We start from the raw sequence: 24,943 nt of genomic DNA, 5'->3' as shown, positions 1-24,943 counted from the left end.
ACATCATACTCAGGGTGGGACTCTAAAATGCAGTTATAATGTTGTACTGCTGTGTTCCCTGTTCATTTCACCATTTCTCTATTGATCAGCAACTGAAAAAACTAATTGATTCAAAAAAAGAAAAAACAAAGGAACATATAACAAGTAAAAAACATACTTGATAACACAGTAGCTAGCATAAGAGAGCAGCTAATGTTGGCAATACATCATTTTCAAGCTAACATTACCGATAGCTAAGAATCTAGTCTGACAAGTAGTAAACAGTTTAGCTGGTCTCTCTTTCTAGCTATCAGTCTGACAAGTTGGGTTAGCTTGTTTCACTTCCTTGCTAACATACTGTTACCGTGAGCTAGACACAAACTGTTAGCTTGGAATCTGGTCTGAAAATTTATTCGTAGGTTAGCTAGTCTCACTTACTAGCTTACGGTATGTTAGCTAGGGAAGTGAGACTAGCTAATCCACTGACTACTTTAAGGAGGTAAGATAGTCTCACTCCCTAGCCCCCTAACAAGTCCCAGCCAACAGTACTTTAGCTAACCCTATGTTAGGAATTTATGCCTTTCTAACTCCCGTGTTACTCTATCACAGCGTGATGTTAGCTAGGAAGTGGCTGAAAGCTAACGTTAGTGCTCGGAGTTTCTCTATTTGTCGTCTTTTTAGTTGCTGATCAATCTGAAAGAAGTTAAATGATTTATCAGACTCCCAGCATTTATTTGACTTGCACCTAGCCACTTCCTAGCTAACATTACAGTGTAATAGTGTTACAAAAATAAGATAGGGAAGGCTTAATTTCTAGTTAACGGTACTTTAGCCAATCATATGTTAGGAATTTATGCCTCTCTAACTACAGTGTAAAAGTATTTCAGTGTAATGTTATCTAGGAAGTGGCTGAATGTAGGATTTTCTCTATCTGTTGACTTGCTGATCAAGCTGGAAGACTCCCTGCTCTGATATGTGATTTGCAACCTTGAAACCTTGATAGCAATAGACCTTACCCTGACCCCACTATGAGCATGATGTTGAAGGTAAATGGCCGCCATGTAAATGTGGTGAAGGAAACAGCATATTTAATGTACAAAAATATAAACATTGACAGGTATTCGAGGAATGCTGCAAAAAGTCTTTTTTTAAATACACCTAAAAAAGAAACCATTCTCCTCCTTCCCTCCATCTGGATTGCTTTTTCTAAGAGGGTGGGGGCACATGGGAAGGGTTAAAGTAACCAGTGGAAGACGGGGTGTAGGGTTGGGCCTCAGTAAGGGGAAGAGGGAGGGGGGCTGTATAAAAACTGACAGAACACAAGTGGTGCTTTATCCACCCTGTCCCGCTCTGGGTAAGAGGAAACCCTAAAGTGCTCCGGCTCAGGCAGCTTTTCTCTCTCTCACTTTCTTCACGCTCACACCCGTCGGACGTGTGCACGCTCAGGACCAGAATGGCAGCATCATCTGCACGGAGATCAGACGCGCTCTGCAAAATGCTGGCTTTTGCTTTCCTTCTCATCGCCCCACTCTTAAATGGTAAGTAGTAAAACAAAAAAGGGGGTCAACTTCTCAGGGATCGTATGGCCATCTCAAAGGGGAGAGAGGGAGGGCCACGAGGGGTGGGGTTGGGGGTGGAGGAGTGTTTGTTTGAATGGTCTTTGAGTTGAATCAAGGTTTTAACCCTACAACCCTTTTACTCTCTGGAATGCTAAGATACAATCTCCACATTTAAAACAAATCAAAAACATGTGAGACTTTATGTGTTTCTTTGTTCATGTTTTCCTCCAAACAAGCAGACAGGAAAACATTACTTTGGAGTACAGTTGGCAGACAAAGGGATCATTTTAGAGGGAACAGTTGTGTAATTATAAAGAGGAAAAGGGAAGTCCTGAATGTGGATTTGAAGTTGAGATCTCCATCCTCAACTCGTGTGATTTTTTACACTTCCAAAAAAGACCTTTTTGCACTTTTCCCCTTTTACTATTCAGCAGTAAACCGTTTGTGAACGTCCCACTCGAGCTATGTTTGCTATGTTATTGACCTGATTCCCACGACTTCAAGGACTTTGTGAGATGTGCGTTTATATTTAGCTGGTTGTAATGTGAGGCCCGCTGAAGTGTGCGTGAGAAGAGGGTGTGTTGTAAATGTGCGGGGCTGTGCTGATATTGAGGGAGCTTTAGTGAGGCATCAGAGGTGACGGATGAAACTCTTTTAATACGACATGTGGCTCACACGGCTGAGAGCTTGGACAGTAAAAAAACAACAAAACAATCCTCATCAGTAACTAAACAATCTCATCTATTGTCTTTATTAAACCTATCAACTTATACAACATCTTCAATTCATTATCTCGCAGTCCTAACCAACCGACAGGGTGTGGCCACTTCGTCGCAGGTTGTCTGCTTCTAATTGCATCGCCAGATTTTGCGCAATGCACGGCTTAAAATAATTTATCACTTCATATCTTCTTGCTTTCAGTCAACATTTCCCCACGTCAGACAGGAATGTAGTGACCCGCCTGTCTGAATACAGTTTGAGACTATTTTTAACTTTGTCTACTCAAGCCTAGTAAAAGTCAAAACTGATACAGGACAGAGATGTTCTTAAAAACAAGACCAAATAAGGCAATGAGCAATTTTTATGTGTTTTTTTGTTAATGTAAAGAGTTGAAAGATGGACTTCAATCTGGACGTAACAAAGGACTTACTTTAAGAAAAATCTGTATATCTTTTAAGATGTCTAAACCAAGCTCACATCCTTACAGAGTGGGGGAAATGTCTTAAGATGTCAGAAAACAGGGCTGAAGATGGACTACAGCTATACGATCATCTCCAGTACTCCCTGATGTGGCTGGAACTGAATCACGCACCACATTGCTTAATTCAAACCTCATGTCTTGTTCTTATAGAAAGCCTACAGGAATGAGATCATCAGTCGAGCGAGGCAGCTGCGTCCGCTTTGAAAAACGGCCCTTACATCATGAATCAGAGGCAGCAAAGCTTTCATTTTGCTCTTTTCCTGCACTGTAGTTTTTATCTCCTCTGAACATCACGAGCAACTCAAAACATGTGACGCGCCGCAGTTGTGCCAAATGTGCGTGTCCACAAAGATAAAAAGCACCGGAGCAAATATCAGATATCACACAGATGGAAAACAGAAAAAAGACAAGATAGGCCCCTTTAGTCTAATTCAAATACAAGATAAAGTCTCCCGAGTCAGAGAGAAATCCCGCGTGCTGAATTATCTTGTCAGCCCCGAAGTAGGCAGCCGGGCAGAGTTATGTAAGCAAAGGAAAGATGGGCTACAACTTCACCGTGATGAGGTCAGAGCGGATTCACAGATGTTAGCGAGCGTAACGGTTACACAGACACTCAGAAACACAGAGGGAAACCCCTGCTGGGAATGTGTAGCAAGCGTCTTTTGGAAGAGCTGTAAGAAGGGTGAGATAAAGTGACACATAACAACTTTGCATTTAAATATCTGAAACTTGCACTTCAGAATTTAAGCAATGCAGCTCAAGCTGTGCCTGCTCTGTGTAGTGGTTTTAGGAGGCGCCCAAGTTAAGCAACAAACCCTGCCCAACCTCGCTGCCAACCCCGGAGCATGTAATTATGTAAATCATTGTTTGTGTAGTTCCCATTGAAGTAACAGATGCAGCACAGAATCACAGAAACAATGTCAACAACAGAGCGCTTCATTCAAACACGAAGAAAGTAGCGAAGGAAAACCCCAAAGTCAAGTGTGTCACAGTGGTAGAAAGACATCTGGACACACACAGAAGATCCTCGTTCACTTTGGGTGGCGTTTTTAGCCTCGTAATGTGAGAGAGGCGGCTGTTCCTCTCCGTCTTTGAACTTTTTCCAGCCTCACTTTACTGTAAACTCTGTTTACTTTGTGCCTGCTCTCGAACAATGCATGCTGACACGTTACAGCCAAACAAGCGGCCCTATCAAACAATCAGAAGGTGCCAGTGTGTGTCCTGATCTATAGATCAAACACAAGGAAAGGAAAGGGAAGCAAAAGCCCGAGTCTCACATGGGAATAGTGGTGAGACTTCAAGCTGTGACGTCTTTTCAGTCAGATGAGTCAGATCATCCCGGCTCACAGATGGATCTTCATTAAGTCCCACTTCTGGATTTTATAATTAAGTCAAATTAAGCAATGTTTTCACCTCTTTAGTATTGGTGCATCTAATAATAATAAAAAGCCACAATACCATAATTGGTTGATATAGAAGTCCTAAATAAAACAATATAACTCGTGTTTCTAACATTTTATTTATCTGGAACAATCCTAAACACTTAAATGTCTTTAACGCAGCGTAACAAACCAAACTCTCACTATGCTTGCCTCTTAATAAAACCCAGTAAGTGAGACATTTCTGGATCCTGCCAATACTACAAGGCACTTGCAATTAACACCTTTCTACTTGGCTTACTCTTGTACCTAACATACCGACGCAGTCTGGTTTGTGGGGGAAAAGGTTTTCAGTAGCTATTTATTAGCAAAAACATGTTTCCAAGTTATTCAACAATATTTCAAGTTATTTTCATTTGAAACACATTAAAAACACACAAATTACAGCCTACCATCTGTTTTCACCATGTTGAGTTTGCAATCCTGCTAGCTAACGCTGCGGTAGTTGAGCTCAGCCTACGGTGACGTTGATTGTTGTGAGGTTGACGGCTGCACTGGCGATCATGATGGCGCATGTCGGCTTGATTATAGCGTCATTGTCTGGGTAAAATACCGCAACATATTCAAATATGTCTGCATTTTATACTCGCACTGGAATACAGGACACAGCCCTCACTTTATATTTCAGTTGTAGTTGATGCTCTAAGTTGTTCCTCCTATTTTTGTACTGTAAAGTTGGAGGAATCTGGCACTAGAGTTTCCTTAGGGATTATTAAAGTTCAATCTTAGCTTATCATATTTAACAAATACGTTAAAAAATCCACCTTTTTTATGCCTTGTATTCATTTATCAAAAACAAGAAGAAATCGGCTCTGAGGCGTGAGTCGGCTCCTCTGAATCACTTCAAGGAGCCTGCACTTAGAGCAACCTAGTTCACAACAAGCACATCACCAGACGGCAAGACGTACTGTTAAAGAAAAAAAAAGCAACAGATGTTTGCATGCTAATAATCTTATCTATATAGCACCTTTAAAAACAGAGTTTAACATTTAAAGAGTCTAAGCAGGAGGGAGAAGACAGGAGGATAAAGAAACACGAGGATGGTAAAAGAGATGAAGAAAAAGTTTATATAAAGAAACTCTGGATGTGTGTGCAAGTAGTTATCCTGCTAGATTTCTGAAAAGATATACGTCTCAAATTCTGCCTGGACTAAATCAATGTTGAGCCTCTGAGCTATTGCTTCACTCTGCAACAGGATCCCCTCCCAGTCTACCTGCACACACTCAAACCAGACAGGCTCATTCAAGGTAATGCACAAGGCACTGAGACTGTAATGGCCAATTGTGAGCATGTGTGTGTGCAGGGGGGCGGGGGGGGGGGGGGGGGGGGGGGGGGGGGGTGATATAATGTTCCCAATTGAAAGCAGATGTCATGTTTCCTGATTGTGCTCCTCCAGGAACAGGCATCATGCGTTCGATAAGGAGCTGCAGCCGCCCGGGGGTGGGGTGGGGTGGGGCCGGGCGCTGCAGCTGAGCAGCAGCGGGTGAAGTAAGTGCTGCCTGCCTGATTGAAACCATGAGATCCAGTTGCCTTTCTGCCAAGAGAGAAGAATAGGCCGGGTTCTGCTATTAATCGCTGTGACAGGAACGACAAGGGAGGGGGGGGGCTCAGCAGGGGGGGTCAAGATAGTGGGGTCAGCAGTGTGTTGTTTCAGAGAGGGTAGAGTTGCAGGGCATGTTTAACCCTCAGGGACTAAAGGCTCCAATGTCACATTCCTCAGCACGCTCTTTATGCTCGCATTCAGATTACTTAAGAGTTAAAGGAGGATATTAAATCATGAAAATGAACGATGCGTTCATTAAGGAAGAAGACAAACAGAGGCAACTCATTATGAGGCACAGATGCTTTTTTCAGCCACATACAGAGGACGTTTAACTTATGATAAACTTAAAAGAAAAAAAACCCAACTGTTATCAATTCTGCCCTTTCTTAATGCACATATTGAGAACATTAAACTACAAAATGACATCATAATAATTGGAAGTTATTGGAGGGAACTTCAAAACAAAAGCTGATTACACTCATTGTTTTGTCTCCATCTTCTATTTTACTTTGAAAATCCACTTTGAGTTGAGTACAGGAGGGTCGGGGTGGAGCCTGATGCTCGTGGATCAAATTTCCATTCATCTGATGCCAGACTGATGTCGGAGACCCTCGAAAGAGGTAGTTTGACATTACAAATTTGAGCCACAGGCAGCAGAAGGAAAATTGCTCTTGATGGCAGTTTAATTTCACTTTTTTGCAATTTTTGTTCAGACAAAAACAATTGTTCTTATTGTGTATTACAAGGCACTTAAATAACAATTATTAACCCTTAAACTATTTGAAAACAAAATACGTTCGTAGCTGATTTACGTGGTTGGTTGTTGACCTTATGATAAACCATCATGGGAATCCCAGAGTGGGGCCGTGAAAGGACGCACATGCTGTAGCCCCCACTACTATCAACACTGTGCATGCCGACCTTTCTGTAGATAGAGACATAAGGAAGACTTCCTGCACATTCAGAAAAGGAAAGAGGAGGCCATATGTCTTAAGAGTGTTTATAGAAGCTGTGTTAGGTGCACAGACTCTCTCACACTCGTTCAAAGTAGAGAGAGCTTCAGAAAAATGCACTGATTAAAGCTGCACATTTAATCTGTGATGAAAAGACCACAATGACAGTGACATTTTGCTCAAACTCTATAAAGTCGTACTGTTGTGTTCAAGGTTTGCAAATTGTATAGTCGAGGAGATCAGACAAATTGCTTTTTCACTGCTTCCCAAGAGATCAGCAACAGAAAAGACAGCTAACGTTAGCATTCAACCACTTCCGAGCTAAAATGACCATTTCATATTTTTACACAATATAAAAAAAAGATGTAAATTCTTTGCTTAGGGTTATTTCAGACAGCCAATAGTAATGTAAGCTGGATGAATGCCAACATTAGACAACTACTAACATAAACATTCAACCATAGACTGTATAAAAAGATGGACGACACAACAGTGCCCTAAAAGTGAAGCCAAACCCTCTCTATCGCCCCCTGCTGACTGACTGCAGTATAGGTCATAAAGCCCGCCTCCTCCATGTTAACAAATGAGACATGAGTCAAACTATAAAATCAAAATACACGTCAAATACATTTTTCTCCAACATGGTTTCTGTCATCATAGTTAGTTCTTATCATGCTGATTTACGTCCAAGTGTTCATTTTTCTGACAAGTTTACTTTTAGTTATTTGATGCTGTAAAAAGGGGGTCATGACTGACAGCTCTGTTGACAAATCCGGCTCCTGCAGCCGATCTGTTCCACAATAGTAGAGTAGAGGAGGATTGGCGATAGGAAACACTACAGTCATTGAACTTTCCATACCTGTGAACGTCTGCTTTAGACCAACACAAGAAGCTGTTCTGCTGTTAAATACACAGACATGAGGGAGCTTTGCAGTTTTACTGGTAAATTAAATGTGTGTTTTTGTTAGCTCAAGCGGCACCAAATGTGCAAGATGGCAGCGCCCACTGCGGGGGTATTTTGGCTTCCCTTTTGTACAACGAGAGGAGGTTGTGTCAGTCATTACATTGAACCCTTTCCTTGCTAATATTAGCTTTTGATGTTTTTTTAAGATAGAAAAGGAAAGGTGTGAACTCCTAGCTAACGCAATGTAAGCTAGCTTACAGTTATACAGTAGAGTAATTGGATCGATGCTACAAAGGCTGTTGTGTCTGTTTGTTTTAACTTGTAATATGGCCCAACGTTCACTTCCCAATGTCTTTTCAGTAAAAAGCGGTAAAGTAGCAAGATGTCAGATTCACTATGTTTCAAGGATTTGTAAACCTGAGTGTGATGTTGCATGTTTAGACAGTTCATACACCATGAAGCAACCTAAAGAGATTGAAAGCAGGCAAGGCTTTCAAAGACCCCTGCAGAGGGAGTAGCTGTTGCAATATGTCTCTTGTAAAGCATGTTGCTTTACATTACACTCTATGGTGTGGGAGGTGTGAAGGCTGAAGGCTACATCTCACCTCGATAGATGCCTGGGATTAGCTGTGCGTGACTGGGACAGGGCGAGCGGACAGGGAGGGTTGGGAGGGAAGAGGGAGTTGAGCCTGCCACATTCCTCCATCCGGAGTCCCAAGAGACGGGGGGGGTTGTGAGGGTAGAGCATTTCCAGACCGCAGCCGTCACTCAGGGAAATATGGTGGGAAAATCTTCAAGAGAGCAATGAAGTCAAGGCCAAGGCTGTGCGACATAAGGAGTCAGGGTTGATTAGTTTTGTTGTGTTTGTGCAACGATAGTAAGGCGCGCGACTGGTGACTGATGTTTTGGCTGCTTATTGAGGTGACACAAAGAGAAGGAATGAATGAGAAGTCTGTGGGTTAGGAGGGGAGTTAATTCAAGCCTGAGGGAATGTGAACGTCTCTGATATACAGTATGAATTAGTGACATGTCTCAGAAAAGCAAGTGAGTGATCACAGTTAGCTGCTGCTCCTGCTGAGTGGAGGGTAGAGGGCAGGGAGGCGTCGATGGATTCAGAGGTCAGACTGTCAGGAAGTGTGCCGACCTCACACAGGCAGCAGCGCTTCAGACAACGGTATCAATTACAGCATAAAGATACAGGTCAAGGCTACAAGAGAGCGACTTGCTGCTCCTCTTGTCTTCACCCACAGTGAACAAATGTTAGCAGAGCACGAGTTAGCCCTCCCATATCATAATTTATCAGTCCCCGCAAAAAATCCACTTCTTTCTTCTTCTCCAAAACAAAAGCCAACGCAGCAACAATAATCTCAAATCTAGCAACTACTGTTTTAAAGTGGCAAAGACGAAGAACTGATTTCAGGTGAATTGTTGTGCAACGGTAGCAAAAACAATACTGCACTGCTAGCTTAGAACGTAATGTTAGTTTAAGCTAGCAATAAGTCAGCAATCAGTGTTTCAGCATCACACATTTTAAGGCTGAATCTTGTATTAATTTAAAGTTAAGATAAATAAACTAGTAAAAGCATAAATTAAAGCAGTTTTAAAGGTAAAAATCAAAGTTGGCGGAAACAGGAAGTCAGGAGGAGCAACGACCCGAGCTGCAGCTAACGTTAGCATAGCTTGTTTCGACATGTTTAGCTCTTAGGTAAGGATTTCTTTAAACGACAATGATGGCACTTAGATCTTTACAGTGTTAATAGAATACAGCTGTTGAAAAATGATTTTATTTAACGTCACTGGTATCAGAAAGGTAAATTCTTGGTATCTAGATCTGTATCCTGAAGGTAAACATCTCGAGTAAAAAGCCTGAATTCAATAACAGTCAGACTTTCGGCCTACAATGAAAACAAAACAATAAAAAGCAGTCACTCAGATCCTGCTGTTTCTGTAAATGTTGGTCATAAGAGGCAATTATATGCAGAGGTTTCATTCCCGCAGGGCTCCGGCCTGTCAGGAGAGTTTGTTTGTGTGCGATGAGTGATGGACGATCGGAGAGCTGGACCGAGTTTACTGCATTTGTTGGCAGCTTTGCAAAAACAACAGGCCGTGTCTTATTGTGTCCGGAGCTTAACAAGCATGCTTAACTTCTGAAATTGTAGCAGCCCAGTTTTACAAGAGTACTTGTGGTGCAATGACATCATTAGCACAAGACTAGTAAAGCACAGTTGCTTTTTACATTATGGATTTAAAATCCTCCTGAATCCTTCAAATTGTAAAGAGGGAGAATTGTATTAGAATAATTTAATTTCCACTGTGGTTTCTCCATTTTGAAGGATATGTGAAAACATTTCCTACCACTCACCACAACATCTCCCCAGTATGCCATCAGAGACAGAGGAAAACCCCAGACTGTTACTGAAAACTACAGATACCCATTAGCCCTAGCATCAATCTGATTTCTTTCCTCTTTTACAACACCGCCGACAGGGTGTTACCCCCAAGACAGCTACATATCACCTGGTGACAAGATGTGATCACAGCCTTGAAACAACACATTTCAGCCTTACACGCCGGGGTGTCACATTTGTATGTGAAAACCTGATTTATGCTCGACCATCTCACCCATTTTGAACCTCATCCTTCCCGGTAAAATAAACACACAGACCACCCAGAGACGGCTGAGGGATGGCAGCTGTAGGCTTCTTCAGGCCGCAGACTATGGGCTCTAACGGACAGACTTAACAAGGTTAGAGAGTCCTTGACCTGGTGCTGGTCCACACCCACACTAATGCTCCTAATAGTAAACTCGAGACGCCATGAGGCACTAAATTCGGCAACATACTGTCTCCAGAGTGAAACTCGAGCACGTCTACGAGGGAGCTTTCCTGCCCTTTATTGTCGGTCTCACATTGGAGAACAAAACTTTCTTGTTTATTTGAACCACTTACAAAGTGTAGTTTATTCCCCCTGTATGACAGACAGCTGCGGCGGACAGTTGCTAACACTGGCAGAAGACCTCCTTGGAGATTAGCGGCCCCATCTGCTCAACGGCACACACAGTGTTTGCTGTGTGCTTGTGGCACCTGTCTGTCACAATGATTTATCAAAGGAAGTCAGAGGACATGTGTCTGTGCCACTTCTGTGTGAATATATGCGCCTCGCGTGTGAAAACCTCGAGTAGTGACTGTAGAATGTGAGGCGACCATGAGGAGACAAAGGCCCAATGCCAATTCCAACCCGCGAGTTTAGGAGTGCCCTTCTGTGGTCAGAGGCCCCTTCAGTAATAAGCTACCAGAAGCTTTGACAGTTAGTTCCTTTTGTTCAGGTCAACACATCACATCAAACTTTTAGTACTCTGGTTTTTTCAGTACACAGGCTGTCAGAAGGACATTAGAAACATTTCCAGGCGACTATTTTCTGATTTACGACTTGAAAAATGTGAATCGACTCTGGTTATTCTCAACTGATGAATCTAATCATCGACTTTTAGGGGGAAACCCTGGTAGAAATCTTTACCAAAGAGAAGGGACAGCACTCATTAAGTCATATTTTTTAAGCTTTATACACACAAGTGTGTTCTATTGACATCTTTCAGCTGTCCAATTACTATTCCTTTGCATCATGAAATAAAATATTCTAATGAATTCAACAGTTTTTCACAATTATTGGCATCTTTCCTTTAACTGGTAGCCATGCTACACTAGCCCCTTTTACACAGCCAGTTCAAGGCGGAATTATTACGTCTCTGTTACGCTTCGTCTCCTATGTAAAACACACGGAGGCGGAATGGTGGGGCGAAGTGGTTCCATCTCCGAGCCGGCATCGGAGGTAGTAACAGAGGTGAGATGGCGTCTGTGTAAACAGATGAGCCTGCCGAGCAGAACAGCGCTGTGTGTGTGTGTGTGTGTATATTCAAAGCACTCGCTGTTTGTTTACACCTCGCCAGAATGCTGTAAAAACACACACTGGGGCGGCTTTACGCCGGCGTTGCTTGGTCCATAGTAAAATGACAAAGACGGCATGACGGCGGAGCTTCTTTACGGCGCTGTGGCAGAACCGTAACTGTGACTCAGTATGCAAAGCATTCTGGGAGTTTTTTCTAATACTCTATTTGGAGTCTTCATCTGAAAAAGAGTGCTAGATGACCATTGCCCCTCTATGCCTGTATGAAATGGGACACTAGACTCTGTGGCAGCATGCAAGTAGGGGAATCAGGATGTGACTCAAACAGGTTAACAGAGAATACATCTCACATTGGAGGGTGAGGAACAAAATTAAAGGCAATAGTCACACATGTGCGTGCCAAAAGACAAAGCCGGTGATTAAACTCAACCCTAAAGTAAACAATGGCAGGAGCGGCAGGAAGATGTGGGTCAACAGAGGGCAGCATCCTGATATCACAACCTGAGATCAATCACAAACTCAAACTGGCAGCGAGTGAGGAAAGGCAGAGAGAGGAGTAATGAGATCTGCAGGAGTGAGGCATTATGGGAATGTTTGGAGAGTGAGGTAATTCTGTTGTTGTTAGACTGAGAGAGAGGGAAATCTGGGTAAAAGAACGGCATGCTGGGTACTACAGCTTGACTTCTGGATATTAACCCTCGCCATTGGACCTGAGCGAACGAGAGCAGGTCGGTGACTGCGGGGTGTGGTGACATATTTTGTTAATTAGCACAGAGAATGAAATGTGCTCTGGAAGTGATCCAGATTATTACGAGCTTGGAGGTGAAGTAACTCACAGCTGTCTAGAAACATCCAATCAAGGCTTTGATTTAGTGTTCAGATGTATCAGGAGCTCTTACCCCAAAGTCATATGACTCCCTGAAAAGGAAAACGGTGTAATTAATCAAAAAGGTGGAAAAAGTGACGTTTCCTGTGGCATCGTTACCTGGCCCCGTCACAGCAGCACATTTAAGCTGGTATTTTACTCTTTAACAGGGCTGATGGAAAGTCATTCCAGCTGCTGTAGTATATTTCCAAAACTTTGGATATCCCACTTTTACCTAACCTAAAGTGAGTCACTGTGGCTGCAGGATCTTTGAAGATCCTCAGAGTGAGAAAGGTTGCGTTTCAAAGCCTTCATGACGTGATTCACACATCTGAGAGCGTCAGTTATCTGCTGCAATAAGATCTCGAACCTCATCTTCCTCCAGGGACACAAAGGAATGAGCACACCAAAGAGCTCTCTCACACACACACTGCATGACTTCATACATTAGGATGATAACGACGTTAAAGTGTAACCGCACCCACAGGTCTGACCATAACTCCACCCACTGCACAATTTAGGAGAATGCTCAAAGTGGACAAGGGGCTGAGAGGGGGGTGGGTGTGTGTCCGGCAGCTCAGTGACGTCCCCTCCCCTGGCCAGGGAAAACATGGAGAGTGACACAGAGGCACATGTGCCACAGAGGGCTCTTTTCAGGTGGAGGACTTCTCCCCTCCAGAGTCCCCTGAAGAGCACTGAGTGTGGTGGAGGAGCGGTGGTCCCGAGCCCTATCAGTTCGAGCCGTTGCCTCCCCCACTACTAAAGCCTGAAGCCGGAGCTTTCAGAGCCGAGGAAATGCAAGTGCACATGTGCTAGCAAAAATAGTGTAAACTCTAATGCATGATGTGTCTCGATTAGGATGGCAAGGTCCAGGGCTGATTTAAAACAGCAGATGGCGTGGCATGTCAATATTAACACCAGCATTGATGTGTTTCATCAGCAATATAATGTAGATTACAGACATGTTTAAGTGTGCAGTTACTCTTTAAGATTGCAGACTGCCGGTGAAAGCTGCAGACTATCCACACGATGAGCTAAAACCTCATGTTACAACTTTATCAAATCATGCCTGCAGAGCGAAATGAGGTACAACTTTCTTCTGAGTAGCTTCACGGGTTCTTTGCTAAATAAATACTTTCTTAGCAGCCTAAATCCTCAGAGGTTGCAGCAGATGAAAACAATGCCAGACATCCAACGCTTTGAAAATCTGGTGTAGGATATGAACATGTCTCCAGGAAGTGATAAATCAAAAATTAAAGCAGAAGAAACAATGGAAAACCATCCTCAAAAACAGCAGCAAACATGCACTCCATCCAGAGAAAGCAGAGCTCACTAAAATATATTTTTCTGGTGTTGAATCTGTGATAATTTCTTTAGTACCAGAAGTTTAGTGAGGTTTGGCGCATACATTAAATAGAGGAGGTGTTTACTTAAAATCACAAAGAAGCATTTAAAAAGTAGGAGAGTTCTTTGGCACAAGTCCATTATATTTCTAATGATGTGTTGATTATATAAGCTGACAGATTTCCCTGAGAAGCTCCTAACATTCGTCCCAGTGGGAGCGAGCAGGAGGTCAGAGCGTCTGTCCGGTGGGACCAGTCCAGGTTTTGTACTGAGGGACGGTTTATTTGTCCAACAGCGGGTTATTAACGACAGACAGTTCCTGCTGAGGCTGGTCGTTTTAGCTTTAACTGCTCATCGAATACATACTTTGTGTCACGTAGATATTGATGTATTTTTTTTAAACAGTTACATGAATTCTTGTTCTGATTTTCCAGCAGGAGTCCTGGCACAGGATGAAGAAGTTGTCACGGGTACAACGCCAGCTATGAAGACAGCAGAAGTGTACGTACGAGGAGACATGCCCCCAAAGACAACTACAGCTCCTGGTAAGAAGCACTGACATCATCTTTCAGATATTAAAAACATTCAGGTTTACTTCAGAAATATTTTGTAGGTTTACATATGCCACCTTACAAACAGACACGCGATTCAATAAACCAACTCCACAAGATAGTATTGTGCTGTAGGGACAAAGCACATACAGACCAGAGCAACAGTAGCTTGATTAAATGTAAGACGGTGAGGAGGAAATTTGACATACATGTCCTGGATAAGCAATACTACAGTATTACTTGAGCCTGATAGACTTGATACATGTATTCACATTACGGTGTGACTTAGACCATGTATACACCTGGATATACAGATCCCTGTTCTATGTGAATGGTAAATGGACTGTACTTATGGAGCACTTTTCTCGTCTTGCGACCACCCAAAGCGCTTTTACACTACATGTCACATTCACCCTTTCACACACTGATGGCAGAGGCTGCTACGTAAAGTGCTCACCTGTCAATCAGTCATCACATTCACACACTGTTGGCTACGCATCAGACAGCTTGTTTCATACTTACTTAATCCTTAAGACACTATGTTGCCTGTTGTTGTGGGGTCTTCTTGTTATTTTGTACTTAAACATGAGATCTCAGGTGGAAATGAAATGCACTTTTGTTTACAAAGAGAGTGATGGTGATGAAGTCCTTCAGTCGTTCACTGAGGCCCTGCACATATCTGTAGACAGATTGCTATAAGAACATATGCTGCCCAGACCACCTCCAAAATAAGTCCTAAATGCGTCCTGAATGCATTCACACCTGGACTTTCCATGTGGGATCGAATCACACACGATGCGTGTTGATTCCAGGTGTAAACAGGGCCTTAATGACGCTAAAATGACTACCTAGAGTTTCAGAATCAACTGTATAAAACCACATTTCTAAAAATGTAAAGTAAATTAGTTTGCACAAAGGTACTGTTCCATTATGTAACACATTTAAAATTTAATTTGAATTACTTTTGCAGAGGCAGAAGAAGATCCACAAGTCCTCGTCTTCCCAACGGTCCCTATGGGACCTCTGAACCCGGTGGATCAGACGACAGCAGCAGCAGAAACAGACGCGACAGGAGACGATGACAACAGCAGCCCTGCAGCTCCTGAGGACACAGCAGCTGACGAGGGAACTGAGATCACGGTTATAGCACAAACTGATTCACCCAAAGTCGAACCGGAGACGCAGCCACCTATGCCTCCCAGAGGCGACGGCCCCATCAACATTCCACAGGTAAGAGAGAGACGTCAGTGTAGATTGCCCACATAAAGTCATGTACGTGCAAGGTTAGTGCTTTGTAACGTGCACGATGGTTGTATCTGTAACCCTAACCCTAAAAATAAGGACGTCCACCACGCTGTGCTCAGTTACATGTTAAAGGGTTTCTGCTACACACCTAACAACTCCTAACCTAACCATTTTTTCTGATGATATTGTGCTTTCTCTCTGCAGCCGGTTCCTCAGGGCGATGTTGTCTGCGTCAGCAAAGAGGCGGTCCAGGACAAGAACGCTGTCAATCTAAAACTCAAGGCCTCCTCCACATGTGTAAGTACAGAAAAAAGAGACAGGTGATTTTTGCTTAAAAACAGGATATAAATTTGGCAAACAGAACTAGAACGGGAATAGCCTCTTGGTTCTGAAGGTTTTTGATGATATTCCCAGTCAGCTACCAGCTTAGTAAACTTAAATGAAGCAAGAAAGTCTTCTACCTCTACTTTCCAATGCTCATAAATCAAGAAAAAACGTGTCCATCCTTCTCAATGTTTACTTCTTTGGTTGGTTAGCAAAAAGATTTCTGCTGCAATGTTTTCAGGGCATGGCGCTGAGAGGGCAGAGGGAGGGGAGCACAATGGGTGGGCCCACTGCTGCTGTGTGATGTAGCATATTTAATGTATAGACGCCTGAAGCAACATAGTGGGTGTGTTAGTGTTTGGAAACACAGATTCTTCAGAGCCTTGGGATAACAGCTTTGAGGTCCAAGGAATCACAGCGCCGATGTGGAAGCCTGAGCCCACTAGAGCCATATAGCTCACATATAGCCCGAGCAGTAAATGCATTATTTAACATTTCAACAAGTCACACAGCTCAGAGCAGCAACAATATACAACAGAGGGGTTTTAACAAAGCCTGAATTTTGTTTTCCTTGTGTTTCCTGGTGAAAGTTTATTGTCGGCTCTATTTACTGAAAGGTTTTAACGATTAAACTCATATTAAATGTTTGGATGGGACAAAACTGAGATCTAAAATGAACTCTGTTTAAAACCACTTTTGATGCTTGCAGCAATAAACTTACAAAATCAATACAAAAATGCTTGTAAAGTCCTTATATGTTTCTTAAATGCATTATTATGCAATACAATATTGCTGGGCTGCACGGTGGTTAGCGCTGTTACCCCACGGCTTTCTGTGTTTGCGTGTTCTCCCTGTGCACACGTGCGTCCCCCCCATAGGCTGCATAAAAAGATGGCAGACATGACAGCTCACTGAAAGTGAAGCCAAACCCTCTCTATCGCCCCCTGCTGACTGGCTGCAGTATAGGGCATAAAGCCCGCCTCCTCCATGTTAACAGAGGGGACATGAGTCTATAAAATCAAAATACATGTCAAATACATTTTTCTCAAACATGGTTTCTGTCATTATAGTTAGTTCTTATCATGCTGATTTATGTCAAAGTGTTAATTTTTCGGACACATTTACTTTTAATCAGTTATTTGATGCTGTAAAAAGGATGATTGACAGCTCTGTTGACAAATACGGCTCCTGCAGCCGATCTGTTCCGGGTTAGCAGAGTCGAGGAGGAACGGCGAGAGGAGACGTAACTAAAACAATCACTACAGTCAGTTAAGTTTACATATCTGTGAACCTTAACCTCAGACCAACACAAGAAGCTGTTCTGCTGTCTAAATGAAACATTAGAAAGCAAAGAGATCACATCAAGAGCTTCTGAAGACAAAGAGAGGTCACCATCTCCTACCTATAGTAATGCAATCTTATAGAAAAGCTTCCTTTCCTGATCTGCGCTCCGACTGGGCTCTGATGTTTAGATCAGATTACATCAGGGAAGAGGTTGCACACAGGAGGTGACAGCTCTTATTGGATTACAGACAAAGGAAGATAACAAAACACAGGGTGAAGGGATTAGAAGTGAAGTGGAAGATTCAGGGAGATATTGTGCTGTTGTTGGGAAGGGAGCTTATCGTGTGGTGTTTGCATTATCACTTAAACAGTATGCATGTTGGACTGAAATGTTTGCAAAGCTAATTATGTTACACGTTGGTCTCCTTGCAGGAAGAAACCAAAGTGAAGATTGAAAGCGTTCTGCAGGAGCTGTGCGGAGAGGACTGTAAGCTTGAAATCTACCAGGAGGACAACTCGGACGAAATCTTGGTATCTGGAAAATATGTTGAAGGTAAGTCACGTTCCAAAGCAAATTATTACAATAAAAGAGGAACCAAGCAAATTGTTACACCTCATAAGCCTGCAGATGATAATCAGTATCAAATAAAAGCCATTCTATGGCTGCTGTTCACTTGTTGAAATATTCATTACCCCCTAAACCTGCAGTAAATTCTGCTGCAAAGCTACCAAAGTTAAAAAGTCCAATTTACTTTATTATATCTTTTATCACTTTGGGGTACATTTAAGTTAAGTTGCATCTCTACTTCCACTTCTCTGTCAGTTCAAAAGTACTCAGGAAAAACAAAAATTTCTCTTGTATTTTGCAGATGATGTTGCAGGAATGGCAAACAAGTTCAACAACGACAACATCAAGGATAAGGTAAGGTATCATGCTCATGCAAATACATGGCGAAAAGAGTTAGTATTGTCTCTACACCACTGTGTTTGGCCGTTTCTGGCTTCTTTGTGTACTTTAGATGACGGTAACTCAAACTGAGGAGATCGTGTTGGAGTTGAAGCTCATACATGTGAACTTAGTGAGGTTACTTTTAGGGCCTGTGTCCACTAACTGTGTTCTAACAGCGCCTACTTTCTGTACAAACACAACACAGTTCAGCGTGTTCAGCGCAAAAACGCCCTCAGTGTCGGCTATTTTGTCCTTCTCAGTTCAACCTTTGGGACACTGCCGTGCTCGTCAGTGTCACTTCTCCCTCACCGACCAATCAAAATCTAGAAGGTGCAGGATTTACGATATCAACTTTGTCATGAGCAGTGGCAGGGCAGAAGCTAATCCTTTCGTTTTTTCGAGGGTACAATTTCCAGGTGTAGAGCTGCTGCTAACGCCAGGATTCATTCTTTGTAAAATGTCCTCGAATAAAAGCAAATATTAAGCATACAGAGCAGTTTAAAACAGACTTAACGGCCACTACCGAGGGAAGCAGAAGTGTCGCCAGACAACTTTTGTAACCTAGCAACAGTAAGCGCTGGTGAGAGGCGCTCTGAAATTGAGGTTGTTGGCGCTACCAGCACACAAAATGCTGTTAGTGGACACAGGCCCTTACAGTAATTACTGCAACGCATTAAATATGCAAAAACAGGACATCTAGGTCTAAGTGGAAGCTTACAGGCAGTAGCAGCTAGCTTGAACTGGCATAAATATTCCCTTGAATCTACCAAGCAGAGTACTCACAGCTGTTGCAGTTGTATATCTTGATCAGTATTGTGTTATATAAGTATTATAGCAATATATAGTTAAACGTTACAAAATATGCAGTACAGTTGGGAATTGTAGAGTCATGACAAGGTGTGTGACTGTGATTCTCCTCCCAGTGTGTTATGTTTGTTCTTTTTAAAAAACCCAGCCACCATAAATTTCCAGCTTGATTCATAGTTTAACTAGATGGAAAAATACTCGGGAGAAGAAAAACACTGTCTTTAAGCTGCCAGGATGACAGTCTGTGTGACAAACAAAAAGCCCACAAACAATCCACCTCTCAGCTGCAAAGCATTTTATCGAGTCCCCGGAGAACAATCTTGGGTTAAGGGTGTGTCAGTCACACCCCATCCCTCTCTCTCTCTTCCCATATGTCATACAATACATCCCCCTCTTTACTTCACCACATACTGAATGACCTAATAGCAATAAAGCAGAGTCATTCCTCATTATACGACCCACTGTCTGCTCACTGACATGTTTTAATTTGATACTGACTTGAGGCTGGAAGTGAAACTATTCATTCTGTAGGTACTTCTCCATAAACACAGCCTTTGGGTGGGGTTGCTTTATCTCTAACTTTCACAATAAAAGACACAGGAGCTGTATAATGAAGCTCCTTGTGTCACTATAACAATAAATGAATGTTATTTTGTTCTCATGTTTGTATCAGACTGATGTGGAGGAGGCTGCTCCTCGCTGGGGGAAGAACTCTAAGCTGGTGCTGGTTTCCCTGCTGCTGACCGGCCTGCTGCTGGCTGCGCTGCTGGTTGCTGGTTATTACCTCAAGACACACCGCAAGAACTCTAAAGGAGTGAGACTGGTGAGTAGATTACAGGAGCTGTGTCACAGAGTCAATGTCTAAACAATAATCTGTCATTGCTTATACTTCAGGAAACATAGTTGTTTTCCACATGATACATATTTTTGTCATCTTGTTTAAGCTACATTTAAATGCACTTTTATGGACAGCAACCTGGTCTAGCCTAAACAATGAGCAAACATTTTCTTTCTCCTCTGTATTTCCCCCTTCAGTGCTTAAACTGCAAATAACGAAAAGCATAACGGGCTGGCAAAAGCAACTAGATGTAGTTAATAAAACATAGTTTTAGAAATTCCTACAATACAGCCTAAAATGTAGTATTGTAACTGCACCAATCCAATAACATAATTTATCATCTCCTCAAAAGGTTCATTTGTTTTTTCTTCTGTTAAACAGTAGCCTACACAGCAATAACACACTGTATATTATGGCTGACACTTGCAACTACTGTTGTAGAGCAACACAAAAAAACTTACGTTAGATTAAGTATCATGTGACAATAGCAAACAACAACTGTGCAGTGCTAGCAAAGAGTGTAGCGTTAGCCAAAGCTAGCTACATGCCAGCTCTTACTGTATTACCATCAAGCATTTCAAATGGTGCATATGTTTAGATTTAAGGTTTAGAAAAAGAAAACTGTTAACTCAGAATAAAGCAGTTTTATGTTGAAGATTAAGTTTTTTGTAGCTGACGTCAGGAGGGGCTGCGAGCAGAGCTGGCGCTAACGTTAGCTTAGCTTGGGCCCGGTTGCTCTGCAAAACTCAAGCATAGGTATCAGAATGGGTATCCGGTGGAAGAAATGGCATGAGCATCTTAAGTATAACCCGTCTTTACTGACCTAACACAAGATAATTTTGCCCCCAGATCCAATTAACTGAGCAAACACTACACAGTGAATGTTTATTTATAAAGACTGCATGTGGATGTAAGGTCAAACGTATGGTTATCCTCCAGTTGATTCCTCGCACGACTCATATGTCCCTTAAATCAAAGCAGTACTGAGTCCTTTAAGCTTCTTCTACTTGAACCCTTTGCCAGGGGGCTACAGATGGTTTTAGTTTGTTCCCCCTCTCATGCTCATTACATCATATTTTAAAATGCTTACATATGGGGGCACACCCATGCAATGTTTTAGATGAAACAGATTGTTAGATTGCTTTTGTTTGGTGTCTTATTTACTGAAGTTCTCTCTCTCTCACAAGCATCAAATATTCTGCAAAAAGTTCTTGCTAAGTGAAAAAGCATCTCACTACAGTAAAAAAAGAGTTGATACTTTCGAGGCAAAGTGAAACAACAAGCATCCATGCATACTGTTAACCTCCAAACAGTAAAGCAATTACTCACACCCTCGTGAGTGCACACACAGCTGAAACCCATAAACCTCGTTAGCAAAGAATGCATGTTTACTTATAGGCAACGCCCACAAAAACAAATACCAATCACACACTTTCCTGCTCGTTTGCGTGTCATATTTGAACAATAAAATCCAACTTGTTTGTGGTCAATGTTTATCTTCTGCGGTCATCTGCTGCTGGTTTATCTGAGGTTCCCAGTAAAAAAGAAAATGGTGGATTTGTTATTTGTCAAATACGCCCGAAAGCTTTGAAACTCACTTCCTGTAAATATCAGGGAAGCTGAACACTCATGAAAAGAAACTCACGTGTTTCTACCCTTGAGCTTCTTTTAAATTGTTGTAATTGACTTGATTTGATCATATTTTTACTATTATTATTAACTGGGTTTAAATTTCCATATTGTTATTATGGCACCCTATCCTCATGTTCACTTTGAGCTGCACACAAACAAAGCTTTTTTTTATGAATATTACCATTAACTTAAACCTCATGAGCTCTGACATTAATGTTGATTGTGTTTTTTTCCTAGGCCGACACTTTCCAGGTGGATGAGGAGAACCAGGCCAACACCCTGGTGTCTGTGGCCCCCCTGCCTCAGGAGCCCCTCGACAAACCCACTGTCAACGGCGAGTCTCCCCCTGAGAATGGGAACAACCCTGCCCCCACCACCAACGGACACTCTGCCACCCAGACCCCCGTGGCCGACACGGAGATGTGAATCACGACACCTCTCACCTCCCGTTCTACCCCCTCTCCCTCTGGGACTCACTACCCACAATCCCCCTCTGCTGCCTCAGAGACTGTCCACACACTGAGACAATCCAACACCAATCCACTGAATACATCCACCTCCCCTCTTCCTCTCCTACACCTGCCTCTCTCTGGACGATGATGACGACAACGATGGAGCTCATGTCTATGATGACGATAATGACAATGCCTGTAATGTGAAAAGTTTTTGGGATCAAGGGCCAAGAGGAGTCTGCATACGCTGTGTTTGGGACTCAACAGGGCACTGTTAGCTGCCCTGCCCTCAGCCTACTTGTAACAATCATTATAGAATCACCAAATAATGCCAAATACATGCTCTCGATCTCCGACGAAGAAGCAGAGGATGCTCTATTTTTTCAATCCATGAAGCCAGGCAGTAGGAAGTAGACCAGGTTTTGTACTGTTGTAAAAAGGACTGACGCTCAATGCTTGATTTTTTTTCTTTCTATGTGATTCAGGAAATGTTTGTTTTTGTAGCCTCTCTATTTGTAGTGAGTATTCTCTCGCGGGTTGTAAAAATGTTAACATTTAACAAATTTGTGATCATATTTTTAATAAAAACCAAAGACCAATTGACAAAGTATTAGCAACATACAAAAAAGTTAAAGTTCCCATGAAATCAAATAGCTATTGGAGTATTTTTATCACAAATATCTTGCAGTAAATGTTGCCTATACACCAATATCTGATCAAATAATGACAAAAAAAGTCTATTTTATTTTATGATTTCCTTGGAAACACTAAATTTGTCGATGACTCGTCCTGCTCTCAGTCGTACACCTATTTTTCCTCCAGTGAAACCCTCTCTTGAATGCCCCTCCCACACAAAGACTGTATAAAAAGATGGACGACATCACAGCCCACTAAAAGTGAAGCTAAAACCTCTCTATCGCCCCCTGCTGACTGGCTGCAGTATAGGTCATAAAGCCCGCCTCCACCATGTTAACAGATGGGACATGGATTTTCTTCAGATCAACACAAGAAGCTGTTGTGCTGTTAAATACGCCGGCGTGCGGGATCCTTGCTGGGGTTTTTTGTTACTTTAAGTGTGTGTTTTGGTTAGCGGAAGTGGCTACGGCGGCTCCACCTGCTGATCTCTACTGTGCCGACTCTGGCTCCAAATGACGTCACCATCGCAAGATACCAGCACCTGTCACGGGGGCTACTTTGGCTTCAATTTTGTACAATGAGAGCAGCTGGAGACGCGTCATCCATTTATATATACAGTCATTGCTCCCACATGACGCACAAAACCGCGCTAGCTAGCAGTTACAGGTCATCCCGATGTTTTAGTTTGAATGTTTTCACATTTAGCAGCATTGGCGGGACTGCCCAGCTTCCTGCTTTTAAAGGAAACACGTAAACATGTGAATCAATTAGCACCCTGCAAGAGGTTTCATGGGAACTTCAAGCAACAAGCACATTCTTTGGTTTTACTGAGGAAAAGCTAATAGTCTTTGTGTTAGTGCTTTAGACTTAACTAAACCTTTGGTCAAAGTTGAACTGACTGGTCACAAAGTACATTTTCTATTTTTGTGGTTGTGTCTCGATTTCCATGATGACAATAATGTACAGTGTTGTTTTTTGTTAACTAGATTGCCAATTTTTCCTTCTCTCACTTCTGTTCTTGGGAACGATTAAGTACAGCAGCATTTTTCAAATAAAATAGATCAGTGCCATGAAATTCCTCCACAACATAAAGCAGGTCCGACATTCCCAGGACCGCCTCTATCTCGCTGTTGATATAAAACATTTTTTACATCAGTGATAAACACGTTTTATCTTCTCTGCTGCATGTGTAAATAAGCCTGCCTTCTCTGTACCTGTGTCTGACTCATAAACTGTGACTGTTGCCAATATCTTTGTGGGTGGTCTGCAGCTTACTTGTGAAGTATTTACTCTAATCATGAACAGAAGCATTTAAATACAAACATACAATTTGCACATGCATCAAAATCCCACAGCATAATACTTTGCTTTCATGTTATGAAATGTAAAATCAGTACCACACTAACACGCAGGAATGTTCTCAAATCAGCTGCCTGTAGAAAGAGCCGAATTGGAAGTCACCTTGAGCACAAGCATGAAAATGCAAATGTGTCACGGGAACAAAGTTCAAGCGGATTCAAACGAGGGATCAGCTCTTAGCAAAACAGAATGTTTATGTGTCTTATTTAAAGTGTCGGATCACTGGAAAACCAGATTAAGTAGAACATGATGCAAACGACATATCCTTGATTTAATCTCCACCAAAGGCAAAGACAAATTAAATGAGCTTGCTGTAAAATACACTTACTCATGAGTCTCGAAATTAGATATAAATTACTCACGTTAATATAGCAAACATCAAAACTACTTCTCCTGTGGTAACATGGTTGCGATCGAAAAGCAAATCATTGTTTTGAATAAGGAAGTGCAGACAACAGGATGAAGAACTTCAGACTTAGTTTGAATGTTTTATAATAAGAAAGCAAATCTGATATTCAAAACACGTCTTATGCAGCATGCTTAAGGGCACCGGTTGAGCACAGAGGTTAAATTGGTGGCTCTTGTGCAGAGGCTACAGTCTTCAATGTGGCGGCCCAAGGTTCAACTCCCACCCTCGGCCCTTTGCCGCGTGTCATCACCCACTCTTTTTTTCCCTGTTTCCAACACCAACCATTGTCCTCTCTGTCAATAAAGGCATAAAGAGGGAGGAGACGCCATTAACACACTCTTCAATATATTGTCAGTCTAAAGAGATCAATGTCAGTACAATATTATTCTAATGCCTGTAAAAATGTAACTTATATCATCTTTGACATTTACTGAACACTTTTTAATAACTAATACAGTTTTAAACATTTTCTCACGTCTGATCTATACCAGATACATTTATATAATATGGCCAGTTTCAAAAACAATGACAATCAAGTAAAAATTCTGATATACCTTACTCAAAGAATTATATTTTCAATGTTTTTTAAGGTAGGTCTCCTTTTGCTGCCAAAACAGCCCTGACCCCGTCGGGGCATGGACTCCACTTGACCTCTGAAGGTGTGCTGAGGTATCTGGCACCAAGACGTTAGCAGCAGATTAGGGATGCACAATATTGGACTTTTTGCCGATATGCAGATATTTTCCAAACCTTTTTGCCGATTGCGA

General features: G+C 42.2%; 1 protein-coding gene across 1 annotated transcript; it reads left to right on the top strand.

The window, feature by feature from the left end:
• The first annotated feature begins 1,372 nt into the window (after positions 1-1,372).
• On the top strand, positions 1,373-23,658 carry LOC138606075 (hematopoietic progenitor cell antigen CD34). The gene is made up of 8 exons (XM_069678534.1): positions 1,373-1,517; positions 14,125-14,235; positions 15,212-15,471; positions 15,691-15,783; positions 17,527-17,647; positions 17,964-18,016; positions 19,524-19,673; positions 21,558-23,658. Exons 1-8 carry the CDS (start codon positions 1,433-1,435, stop codon positions 21,744-21,746), a joined length of 1,062 nt encoding a protein of 353 aa, XP_069534635.1. The 5' UTR covers positions 1,373-1,432; the 3' UTR covers positions 21,747-23,658.
• The last annotated feature ends 1,285 nt before the right edge of the window (positions 23,659-24,943 follow it).

The sequence above is a fragment of the Semicossyphus pulcher genome, unplaced genomic scaffold (genome assembly GCF_022749685.1).
Source record: "Semicossyphus pulcher isolate SPU_LCO1_2020_fin unplaced genomic scaffold, fSemPul1.0.p SCAF_3, whole genome shotgun sequence".
NCBI lineage: Eukaryota > Metazoa > Chordata > Actinopteri > Labriformes > Labridae > Semicossyphus > Semicossyphus pulcher.
Note: the sequence above shows the minus strand (reverse complement) of the source record. Positions and strands in the feature narration are given on the sequence as shown.

Excerpts from the sequence above, each read along its gene's own strand:
- LOC138606075 (XM_069678534.1), top strand. The coding sequence starts at position 1,433 with ATGGCAGCATCATCTGCACGGAGATCAGACGCGCTCTGCAAAATGCTG. Across the intron at positions 14,236-15,211 it reads AAAGACAACTACAGCTCCTG|AGGCAGAAGAAGATCCACAA; the intron begins GTAAGAAGCACT and ends TTACTTTTGCAG. Across the intron at positions 15,472-15,690 it reads GCCCCATCAACATTCCACAG|CCGGTTCCTCAGGGCGATGT; the intron begins GTAAGAGAGAGA and ends TTCTCTCTGCAG.